General features: G+C 49.1%; 1 protein-coding gene across 8 annotated transcripts in view; it reads right to left on the reverse strand.

Moving 5' to 3' along the window:
• Positions 1 to 12,416, reverse strand: part of LOC138569251 (uncharacterized) — a 557,461-nt gene that overhangs the window by 193,761 nt on the left and 351,284 nt on the right. For all 8 annotated transcript variants that reach the window (XR_011303199.1, XR_011303200.1, XM_069647113.1 and 5 more), the window contains one exon: positions 8,591 to 8,695. Coding sequence is in view for 6 of the 8 variants with exons in the window: in XM_069647113.1 (XP_069503214.1) it covers positions 8,591 to 8,695 (105 nt within the window). In the remaining 2 variants the exon portion in view is untranslated. The remainder of the gene's footprint in view (positions 1 to 8,590; positions 8,696 to 12,416) is intronic.

The raw sequence follows: 12,416 nt of genomic DNA on the forward strand, positions 1-12,416 counted from the left end.
CGCTTCTGCTTTACACGTTACTGTCTCTTCTTGCCATCTGTTTTCAGCGAACATTGTCCCTTTAATGATAAAAAATGGCTCCTTCATGCAAAGTACTCCTTGAGGTTTGTTATTACATGTTTTCCCGTTCTGCAGCATTTGTACTGTTACGGTGTGTGCCTGAAAGGTACTACAAATCCTACAAAGGGCTAGATGAACGAGACACTGGGCATCCGACAAAGGCATATCTTGCGGTATGAGAACTTTGGGAGTCGCAGAGGCATGGGGTATCAAAAAGCAGACGTAACCACTTTCGGTGGTCGCCTGTTTGGCCATGGCACTCATATCTGAATACCATTTATTAGATTAGTCAGGGTGGTGGCCGACATCTACAGCATCTAATCCCAGGCCGGTACGCATCCTAGCTTTTGCGTTCTGCCCCCCTTTTCTGTCTTCTATTCTCCCCTAAATCATTATATACCTTTTTCACTCTCTGATATTGTATAGGAAAGATGTCTATCTATGTTTCATCATTGTGTTCACTATCACTCTGCCAAGACTGTGAAGTTGAGTACATTTGTGAGGTTGAGGCATGGGGTTTCAAGTGTATATTCTTACCATCTGAGGCAGGTTCCCCGGCGATGTGCATGTGTTCATATGTCGATACTGATACATCAAAGGATGGAGTGTGAACTTTCTAATCATTTGATACTTCATCAACATCATAATTCATAGCAGCATATGTACAAGTTCGGTTCTTGTGTAGAGTGGTGAGATTAAGATTTGCCGAGGCATTGTGGGCCCATATTACTTTAACACCGTTCCAAACAAGGCTTGTTCCCGCTTGTATTAGTTTTATCCCGTACCCCCCCCTCTTTTATCTCACCCAAGTTAAAAGTGATGCTCCAGTACATACCCAAACAAAACAACATTATAGAGAAAACAATAGCAACGAAATACAACCCACACTCATAACTATAAGTTCGAGTGGCACTAACGTTTTCCCTATTGCTATCTACATTTGTAGTGTTGTTAGTGAGGACCCTTCTCTATGCAATGTTTGTCCCTAAAGGGGCAATATGAATGGGTTAAGTACACACAAACAAACAATATACTATAATTTATGTCCTCAATAGGCAATTTAATTACGTTCATTTGAGGACCAGTACTATTGCAATAAGATACTAGCGAGAGAGAGAGAGAAAGAAAAAAGAAAGAAAGAAAGAAAGAAAGATGTTTTTCAATACTTTGCATCTTATCCAAGCATTTATGCTTCATAATGCTGTACACTGTTACAAAATGTTGCATCCATTTTACCCTCTATGCACTTTTTACTTATGGCACTGCACTTTCCCTTTATTGTGGCTGTTCCCCATGGGGTGCTGTGCTACCGTGTGCTTTTCCTACGTCTGAGAGGTGTATCCAGTATTTCAGGTCCTTAACCATCACAGCAGAAGGTGTGCAAAACACTACTTCATAAGGGCCGTGAAATCTTGGAGAATTCCATCGCCGCTCAAACTGTGCACATATACACTCTCTCCGGGCATTAACTGCGATGTTGGACTGCCTGCGGCTGGGGTATTTGTATCTGTTTCACCTGATCTTGTGAATGGGGGGGCTCTCTGTTTAGCTATACTTCGCACAGCTCTTGTCAGTTGAGTGAGATATTCTTTAAACTCGTCCCCCAGCACTGTGGCAGCTCTATGAGTGTCTGATGCCCGCCTCACTGGAGATAGTGGCGTTTGAATGTTCCTCCCCGTCACTATCACGTGCAGGCACAAATGATAGTCCTTACTAGGCTGCTTTCTGAGTTGGCACAGTGCTAGGGGCAGGCAATACACCCAGTTCTTTTTTAAGGGTATGACACAATTTAGAGAGCCTGCTTTTAAGGAGGCTGTTGATGTTCTCGACCATCCCGTTTGTATGCAGGTGTTAAATCGAACACAGTTTGTGCTTCACACCTAACAATGATGTCACTTCTTTGAAAAGGTCATTTACAAAATGAGTCCCATTATCGGAGAGTATTACATCACAAATTCCCCACCTGGGTAATACTTCCCTTACCAGGAACTTTGATGCACATTTTGCGTCTGGGTCTGCACAAGTTCTTGCTTCCACCCAGCGGGAAAACGTGCACACTACCACAATGAGGTATCTTGCTCCGTTACAACTTTCACCCATGTCGGCATGATCTATGTGTAACTCTCAGAATGGTCGAATTGGGCAAGGTAGTGTTCCCCATAGCGTTCCAAGGGTCATCCCAGAGCTGTATGTCTGACATGTTATGCACTCTATTATTCGTTTTGCAAGGTGCTCTTGGATGTTTGGAACAAACCATTCCTCCTGGATGTCTACTGCTATGTGTTGCTTGGTAACGTGTGCAGGGAAATGAAGCTGTCGGAAGGCCACATGCAATCATTCTATTGGCATTACCACTTTTCCTGTCATTTCTTGATGCCAGAGGTCGTCTGTGGGTGATTGCTTGCATCCCCTTTCTATCCATATCTCCTGTTCCTCTATTAGGGTGCGCCTCTGTAATTCTATTATTTGCATGATTGGAGTGGAATTGTACCCTTCTTTATTGTTCTGTGTGTTCGCTTTTACTACACATTCTGCTGCCTTGGGTGCGCTAATGTATGCTGCTTCTTTCGCAGCGACGAATGCTGCTGCGTTCCTGAGTGAGATGACATCCGTGTTGTTTGTGTGGGCCTGGCATTTCACCAAAGCAACCACTCATGGGTTCAGCCAATGCTTCGATGAGATCATTTAACAACTGTGCGTGTTGTACTGGGGATCCGTCTGCTCTTCTGAATCCTCTTCTTCGCCAACGTGACAGGCCAAGTGGGCGTGTGTATGCTGTATAATCGAGTATCCATGCATGGCAATAATTACATATGCCGAGGAATTTCTGCATCTCTTTTACAGTTTTGGGCATTAGTGTTGTACGTATGGCTGCTGCTCTGTCAGGGATTATTCTCTTACCGTCCTTTGATATTAGTTGCCCCAGATACAATACTTCTGCCAGGCAGTACTGCAACTTTCCTTTTTCTACTGTATACCCCTTTGTTGCTAGTAGATTCAACAGGGTTATTGAGTCTGCTCTACATTGCTTTTCACTTTCACTGCAAAGTAAAAGGTTGTCTACTTATTGAATTATTGTGCTCTTTACATCAATGTTACCGAGGTCTTCATGCAAAATTCTGTTGAAAATGCTTGGGCTCTTGCAATAACCTTGGGGCAATCTGCAGTGCTCATATCTTTTTACCCCCAGGGTGAATGCCATTAGGTATTGAGAACTGGAGTCAAGTGGCACTGAGAAAAAAGCATTTTTCATGTGCACTACTGTGAAACACGTGGCCTCTTTTGGAATGCTACTTAAGATAGATGTGGGACCAGAGGGAACTCCTTCTGTATGACGTCATTAAGTGGGCGTAAATCCTGTATCATCCTCAAAGCCCAGCCCTTTGCTTTTTGGATCAGATAGATAGACGTATTGCAAGGTGCATTTGATGGCACAATAATGCCCTGTTGCAGTAGTGCATTTATCGTCTTTAATACCTTCCTCCGCTTCCCTGGACAGTGGGTAATGCCTTACTCTGGGTGGCACTGCACCAGGCTTTATTTTTATGGGTGTTACCTCCTGTAAAAGTCCTACATTGTGTGGCCCTGTGGTCCATTAATTCGGTAGTACCCGTTTCATGTCTTGGTCAAAAATTGAAGGCGGTGCACTGGCACTGGCCATGAGGGGGTTGTTTACTTGTCTATTTTGAATCATGTTGCAAGGCATACAAATTTCCATAATGATCTCCCCTTCAGTGTCACTATCAGTGAACAGCTCTTTGTCAGAAAGATCACGTAGCGCTATATTTGGGTCTATACACAACATTGTTCTCCACTCACCCATACACCCTACAGCACTATCTCTCTCTCAACTGACCAGAACTACGGTTTCCGAGTGCGTTCAACCAACCAGCGATTTGAGGTCATACCAATGATATATAGAGAGCTATATAAATGCAATGTAACATAAAATAACATAACATCCATGCGTGTCCAGTCCTATTGCCACAATACGTTTAGTTGATACTTCCACCCCTTGTAGGTCAATCGAGAGGATGGTACCCAGCACAATTTCTGGGTTTACCATTGGGCGGAAAATAAAATCAGATGATGCTCGCCATTCTTTTCGTGTTATTTCAGGCACCACTCTAGCTAGTACCTGTATCCTATAAATGAACATTTCGACGTGTGTGGGAACCACCCTTATTGCTACTTCATTTGTCATGGTACTGATCATTAGCATGGCTCTTAGTGGGCATACCCCTGGAGTGGAGCACACTATCCCTCGCTCTGTAAAAGAGATGGTCATATTAAGTTTACTGAGGAGGTCTCTTCCCAGCAAATTTATGAGCGATTCTTCGTGGTACAACAGGGGTGCCCGCACCGTCTTTCCTCCCACCGTTATGTCCAAATCTTTTCTGTAAGGAACCTTCAAAATTGCCTCATGGAATCCCTGTGTTTTACAAATTTTAGCCCAACAGAGGAAACCGGCCTTCCACAAGCATGATTTTTCCGCTCCTGAGCCCACCATAAAGATGAACTGCTTGTTTCCTATCTCCGCCCCCACCAGTGGTTCCTCGTCTGGACGACACAAGTGCTCTCTGTGGGCTGTCCTAATCTGGGCAGGTATTTGTTCCCGGGACAGAACGCTTTCCCTGATCATTGCTGTTTCATTCGCCTAAGTAGCAAAAACATTTCTGTGGGTGTGTCCCACGGTGTTTTGACGTGCTAATTGTGGTTGAATGCCCTGTTGCGGTGCTTGTGACCCTTGCTGGATTGGTTGTGTTCCTTGATGAAAATTATTGTAATATTGCTCTTGTTGCCCATGACCACCCATCGGTAATCCATAAGGGCTGCCCAGATGAGGGTGGCCGAATTGCTGCTCATTTTCAGATCGTTGGGGCCCTTGATAATATCCCATGGGTTGGGCACGGCATTCCCTTGAAAAATGTCCCCACCTCCTGTAATTCCAACAAGTCCCCTGGCCCCCTCCCCAAGGCCCTTGTCTTCCAAATCCACCTCTTTGTCTTCTGTACCCACCTTGTCCTCTTCCAGGCCTTCCCTGCCATTGGTGTCCCTCGTATTGCTCCTCGCCAGCCCATTTCCCCTGTCTGTTTGTAGACCATGTTGCTGCCATTCTTGCCAGTGAAACTCCTGACCCCATCTCCCCGTCTCACTGTCTTTCAGTAGGCAGGGCCGCTGTTACCGCAGCGACCTTCACCAGCTTATTTTGTACAAGTTTGGCTTCATCTGTCAACCTCCTCTGTGCAATTTCTTTTTCTCTTTCTTTGATCCTCCTGGTGTACTATAATACTCTGAATTTCAGGCCATCCTTTGGCTTCTATCCCTGCAGTTTTGTCTAGGGCCTTCTGTACCTCCTTCGGGAGTCCTCTCTTGATGATAAAGTAAAAAAGGGAGGCTGACTGGTCTCCGACCTCCACATGTCCTGCACCCGAAGAATGCACTGTGCAGCCGCTTTCTCATCCCCCATGGTGCATTGAATCACTGAATGTAAATCTGGGGTATCAGGAAGGTGCTCCGTAGTGCATCCCTTTCTTGAGCCTTTTCATTATTAAACGCTGACCCATCATATCGGTCACAATCTATTGTCACTCCCGGGAAACTGGCCTTCACCCACACCTGTCTGCCTAGTCTCCCACAGCAGACACCAGCAAGCTCTTTACATCCCCTATAGCCAGCGGGACCCCTGCGGTATGCTTCTCAAAAGCATATATCCACTTCCCGTCCCACCCGAAAGTGGGGGCAATGCCTTCAACAGATTATTCTTGTCCGTCTGTGACCCTGGTATGTTATGGGGCCTCCCTGCTCCCTTGTGAATGAGGGGCATTTGCAATTTCGTTTTGCTCACGTTCTTACTTTTACTCCTTTCGTCTTATTCAATGACATGTTTCCCAACCTAGTTCGGAGCCTTCCCTGACACCTTTTTCGCACCACCCCATCTTCCCGCTCTTCTCGTAGCGGCAGTGGCATTTCTGCTGCCGCCACCCCTTCCTCATATTCATCCTGGTCACTGCTAGGGCTGTACCGAATAGCATATTTAGTATTCGGCCGGATACCGAATAGTTTGTCAACTATTCGGCCGGAGCCGAATAGTGAGCCGAATAGTTTTTTTTTTTTAGGCAAACATATTCTAGTGCATAAAAAATCAGCATTTCAATGAATAAACTAAGGAGGCATTCTATTGCATGGGTACATATTTATTAATTGGACACATCTCTGTAAGCTTATGAGAAAAGACAAAGAAAAAATACAAAAGTTACGGGAAAAGCCCTCACTCTTAGTAAGAGTAACCTGTAAGGGGAAGGTTGTATTTTAGGAAAACAAGCCTTTCAACATTTTCAGCTAAGAGGCTGCTTCTGTATTCGGAATAAATATCTCTAGCTGAACTGAACACTCTCTCGCCGTCCACACTGGTAGGAGGAGGTGCCAAGTACACACGCGCAACTTTTGCCAACCCTGGAAACCGAACACTGTTCATGTCCCACCACTCCAGCGGGTTTGCAGTTTTAGGGAGCAGCGGCTCTCTCAAAAAGACAGTGAGCTCAGTGTCCAGGGAACTTATGGACTGACTCACACCAGCCGTGGACTGCTCAACAACACTGTCCCAGAATGCCCATATGCCACATGGTGGAACGCTCTTCTTGGGTGGTGGCTCATCCTCTTGTGGGTCAGGGTCTGCAGGTTGCCCCTCAGGAGGGGAGGACTGCTCGCAGAGGGCTAAGGCAGTAGAGTGGATAGAACATTTCACATTGTTGGCCACAACATCATTGCTGAAAAATGTTAATTTGAACCGCGGATCGATGCCTGTTGCCACACAGTAGATAGATATAGCCTCAATGTCTTTGAATCTTGCCTCTACAGCCTTCAATAACTCTGCTTTCACTAGCTTCACACCAGTGTCCCTAACCTCGCCAGAGCTCAGGTAGGCCCTTAAAGCTTTCACAGCAGGAACAACCAAGGAGATGCTTGATGCATGAGAGCAAATCTCCTTTGTGAGCTCTGCAAAGGGTGCCAACAAAGATAAAACATTTTCTGCCAAAAGCCACTGGCAGGCAGAAAGATTTGACACTTTATCGTCCTCCGCACAGTACAAACTTACTGGCCGCCTCTGCCCCACCAGTCGCCCCAGCATCAAAACGGACGAGTTCCACCGTGTAGATACATCTTGAATCAATTGCAATTCAGGCAGCCCTAGATCTTTTTGCAGTGCGTGCAGGCGGGACGTGGCCGAACTAGAATGTTTGAAGTGGCCTACAAGTTTCCTTGCATGTGCCATCATGTCTGACACAGATCTTTGCACAAAAAGGCCATCATGGATGCAAAGCTGTAGGGTGTGAGCAAAACACCCCACACTAGCTAGGTCTGCTTCTCTGAAGGCCTTGCACATGTTAGCGGCATTATCCCGAAGAATGACGTGCACTTTGGAATGGCTAATTTGCCACCTTTCTAGCATTTCTTGAAATGCTAATCCTATTTTGGCACCAGTATGGCTTCCACCAAAAGCCTCGCACTGCAACAAAACTCCATGTCTTTTCATGTTGCTGGCCAGCCAATGCCCTGTTAAGCTCATAAAAGATTTCACAGTGTTATCAGATGTCCAAATGTCCACAGTAAATGCAATTTTCTCAGCCCTCTGAACCTCTGAAGCAATAAACTGGCTCACTTTCTCATACAGGTCGGGGATGATGCGCGTTGAAAAATATTTACGTGATGGAACCTTGTACCTAGGCTCCAATTTATGGAGTAAACGCACAAAACCGACATCCTCAACAACAGAAAATGGTTGTAAGTCTAGCGCTATCATTTCGCCAATACTGCGATGCACTGCATGTGCGGAAGGGCTGTCCAGAGGCCATGCTTGTTTTTTGTCCAGACAATCTTTAATGGACAGCTGTGACAATGCCCTCTTGCACTTTGCGGGAGACACATTGCTATTGATTCTCCCAACAACTGCCTCTTTTTTCCTTTCATCTTGGACATATTCATTGTGATGTTTGGACCGCAGATGGTTGGTCAGTGCTGATGTGCTGCACTGTCTCGAGTTATCGTCCATTTTTATGGTAAAGTAATCCCACACAGGGCTGGTTTTCTCCTTGGTGCTACTCATGCCGACAACAAAGGGGGTTCTGCAGCTCTGAGGGATAGGGTTTCTGCTGGGCACGTCTCCTAGCTGTTGCTTGTGGGCCTTTAGGTAAATCAGAAGCTCGTACTGGTGACAAAGAAATGTAAAGCAAAAGTCAAACTTAATTTTTTGGCAGGGCAGTACTGCATGATGGCTCTGGGCTCTGAAGTGGTATCAGGGTTCCCTTTAAAAAAGTTTTTGAAAAAACCTTTTATCAAAAATAACTATGTAAAAAACCAAAATATGAACGACAAAAACCTCACTTGAAATTGCCAGGAGTTGGTGTCATTATGTACATCCATTGACGGCAGCAAGCATAATATAGCAGTCTTTCATTTAATCAGGCATATGAGTGTTAACCTCCCACCGCAAGCTTCCCCTGAATAGTAAAACCCCCATAGTACTCACCAGGATTGTGGGCACTAAGCAGGCATCTGCATCAAGGTGGTGTAAGTCCGTCTCAGGGGTGAGCTTCCTTGGTACGTGCTGTGTCTTTTCTGGGCTGTGGTATAACTAAAGTAAAGAAAAGGATGATGTTACTGCTAGACAAGTGTTGCGGGATTAAGAAAATGCACAATTATTCTACTCTTCACATTTTGTCACAAGTCTACAAGAACAAATACATGGCCCAGGACAACTGGATCATAAGATCAAGAAACTATGGCCTAAAAGGAACAAACTATGAGACTCTTTGGGACGCAGAAGTCCCATCACAGCCAGTGGGACTGAGATCCACTCAAAATATTTCAGACACAGAACTCTATGGAGGGCAAGGCTAAAAGCAACCCTGGGGGCTGCTCCAGCAGGGACATCATGGCACAATGGAGGGGGTGGGGGAACATGGGAGAACATTGCGGGACAACAGTGGGGGTGGGCGGGAACATGGGAGATCATCATGGGACAATTGAGGGGTGGGGGTAAATGGTAGTGCATTGCGGGACAAATGTGGGGGTGGGGGAACATGGGAGAACATTGCGGGACAACAGTGGGGGTGGGGGTAAATGGCAGAACTTTGCAGGACAACAGTGGGGGTGGGCGGGAACATGGGAGATCATCATGGGACAATTGAGGGGTGGGGGTAAATGGGAGTGCATTGCGGGACAAATGTGGGGGTGGGGGAACATGGGAGAACATTGCGGGACAACAGTGGGGGTGGGGGTAAATGGCAGAACATTGCAGGACAACAGTGGGGGTGGGCGGGAACATGGGAGATCATGTGACAATTGAGGGGTGGGGGTCAATGGTAGTACATTGCTGGACAACTGTGGAGGTGGGGGGAGCATGGGGGACACATTAGAAATGGAGGCCGCCGGGGTCGGCAAAGTGCCCCGGCGGCCTCATAACTCTGGGGGGGGCCGCGGCCCCCCTATGCAAAACAAATGTCGGGGCACCGGCTTTGGCCCGGTGGCCCGACAAACACAACATTATTGCGGTGAGGCCGCGGGGGTTCCCTGTGGCCCTGCGGCCTCACCGTGCTCAAGGGGCGAGGGGGGGCACATTTCACAGCGAGGCCGCCGGGGTCGGCAAAGTGCCCCGGCGGCCTCATGAGTCTGGAGGGGCCGCTCCTGTAGGAGCGGCCCCCCAATGCAAAATAAACGTCGGGCCACCGGCTTTGCACCGGTGGCCCGACCAGCATACCTGCAATTACTGCGGTGAGGCCGCGGGGGTGCAGGGCACCCCCGCGGCCTCACCGTGGTGAGGGGGATGGGGGGCACATTCGAAATCGAGGCCGCCGGGGTCGGCAAAGTGCCCCGGCGGCCTCATGAGTCTGGGGGGGCCGCTCCTGTAGGAGCGGCCCCCCAATGCAAAATAAACGTCGGGCCACCGGCTTTGCACCGGTGGCCCGACCAGCATACATGCAATTACTGCGGTGAGACCGCGGGGGTGCAGGGCACCCCCGCGGCCTCACCGTGGTGAGGGGGATGGGGGGCACATTCGAAATCGAGGCCGCCGGGGTCGGCAAAGTGCCCCGGCGGCCTCATGAGTCTGGGGGGGCCGCTCCTGTAGGAGCGGCCCCCCAATGCAAAATAAACGTCGGGCCACCGGCTTTGCACCGGTGGCCCGACCAGCATACATGCAATTACTGCGGTGAGACCGCGGGGGTGCAGGGCACCCCCGCGGCCTCACCGTGGTGAGGGGGATGGGGGGCACATTCGAAATCGAGGCCGCCGGGGTCGGCAAAGTGCCCCGGCGGCCTCATGAGTCTGGGGGGGCCGCTCCTGTAGGAGCGGCCCCCCAATGCAAATTAAACGTCGGGCCACCGGCTTTGCACCGGTGGCCCGACCAGCATACATGCAATTACTGCGGTGAGACCGCGGGGGTGCAGGGCACCCCCGCGGCCTCACCGTGGTGAGGGGGATGGGGGGCACATTCGAAATCGAGGCCGCCGGGGTCGGCAAAGTGCCCCGGCGGCCTCATGAGTCTGGGGGGGCCGCTCCTGTAGGAGCGGCCCCCCAATGCAAATTAAACGTCGGGCCACCGGCTTTGCACCGGTGGCCCGACCAGCATACATGCAATTACTGCGGTGAGACCGCGGGGGTGCAGGGCACCCCCGCGGCCTCACCGTGGTGAGGGGGATGGGGGGCACATTCGAAATCGAGGCCGCCGGGGTCGGCAAAGTGCCCCGGCGGCCTCATGAGTCTGGAGGGGCCGCTCCTGTAGGAGCGGCCCCCCAATGCAAAATAAACGTCGGGCCACCGGCTTTGCACCGGTGGCCCGACCAGCATACATGCAATTACTGCGGTGAGACCGTGGGGGTGCAGGGCACCCCCGCGGCCTCACCGTGATGAGGGGGTATGGCGGGGGGGGTCACTTACCTGGTGATTTCTCTGGGTCCGGGTGCTGGCATCTGCTGGAGCCCGTCTGTTGGCTTAGGAAGCGAGGGAAGGGAAGAACTGTTCCCTTCCCTCGCTTCCTATTTCAACACGTTAGGCTGGTTCCTCTGTGGTCAGACTGCAGAAGCCAATAGGCAAACAGCTTGTTTGGCTTCTGCAGCCTGAACACTGTCAAACTTTCTATGATTGGCTGTCATCTCCCAAACAGGGAGAGGGCAGCTAATCATAGAAAGTGGACTTCGGCTTCGAGTCCCTAAACAGAAACTATTCTGCCGAAGCCAGATAGCTGTATTTCAGCCGAACTTCGGCAGAATAGGGACTCGAAGCCGAAGTTCGGTACAGCCCTAGTCACTGCACACCTCATCTAATTCTCTGTCAGATTCTACACTTCCTTGCTCTTCACTTGCTTGGCTACCTTCTTGTCCTACTCGTACGATTTTCATACTATTTTTATTGGGGTATTGTTAAGGTGGAAGAAGAATTCCCCCGATTTCCACCCGTCCTCTGGCTGGCTAGATTGATTCTTGGACGGGAGTGGTGACGGTGTTGTCCCACCTGCCGCGATGGATGGCGGCTCCCCTCCCCCGGGCAGCATTTGGCCCCTGTCACATAGAGCTCTCAATTGTGGCAATTCCATTTGTGTGGTAGCGAGTTGTCTTTCTAAATCATTTGTTAGGCGTGCAAAATTTACTAGTGGGGCACACGTGGGACCGTACAACCCTCTAGGGTAATAGGGAGGCGGGGTTGTCGCTGCGGGAGCAGAGGTGGTGTTCGGCATGGGCAAATAAGATGGGTCGCTGTATCCCGCAGCGGGCCTGGTTAGTAATGGGTAAAGTCTGGTTGGCTCTTCGTCCCCTGTTTTCATTAGCTCCCCTCCATCTGCTCCCCCCCACCACTGCTGGGCCTTGCCACGCCGTATCCGATAGCGCTTGTCTGTGCTATTCCCAGGGGGCGTTGCCTCGAACATTCTCCAAAGATCTAACACTTCCCGTCTATTTTGAAGTTGCTTTCCCCGGTATTTAGCCAACAAGTGTGTTATCACAAGATCTAATATTCTTTTATCGAATGATCTTCCCTCTGGCCATACTTGTGACGATCCCTCCCCCTTTATCTCGGTGAGCCACTGATCATGGTACTTCTGGATTTTCCCGCTGTACAGGGGGAGATACTTGCAAATATGTGCCAGGGGTGTGTCGCCCCCCTAGGCTCCCTCCTTTTACTCTTCTGTGTTTGTATGTGTGCGTGTGTCAAAACAATCAAGAAACACTTCTGTTCACCTTATAATACTTGATAAGCAGCTTATAACATCACAGTTTAAAGAACCTTTTACTTACACCCTTTCGACTCCAGCATATTTCAAAAACATAACCTGAACATATTCAACACAAAACAATTTTACA

This window comes from Ambystoma mexicanum, chromosome 1p (genome assembly GCF_040938575.1).
Source record: "Ambystoma mexicanum isolate Mex_15411 chromosome 1p, UKY_AmexF1_1, whole genome shotgun sequence".
Lineage (NCBI taxonomy): Eukaryota > Metazoa > Chordata > Amphibia > Caudata > Ambystomatidae > Ambystoma > Ambystoma mexicanum.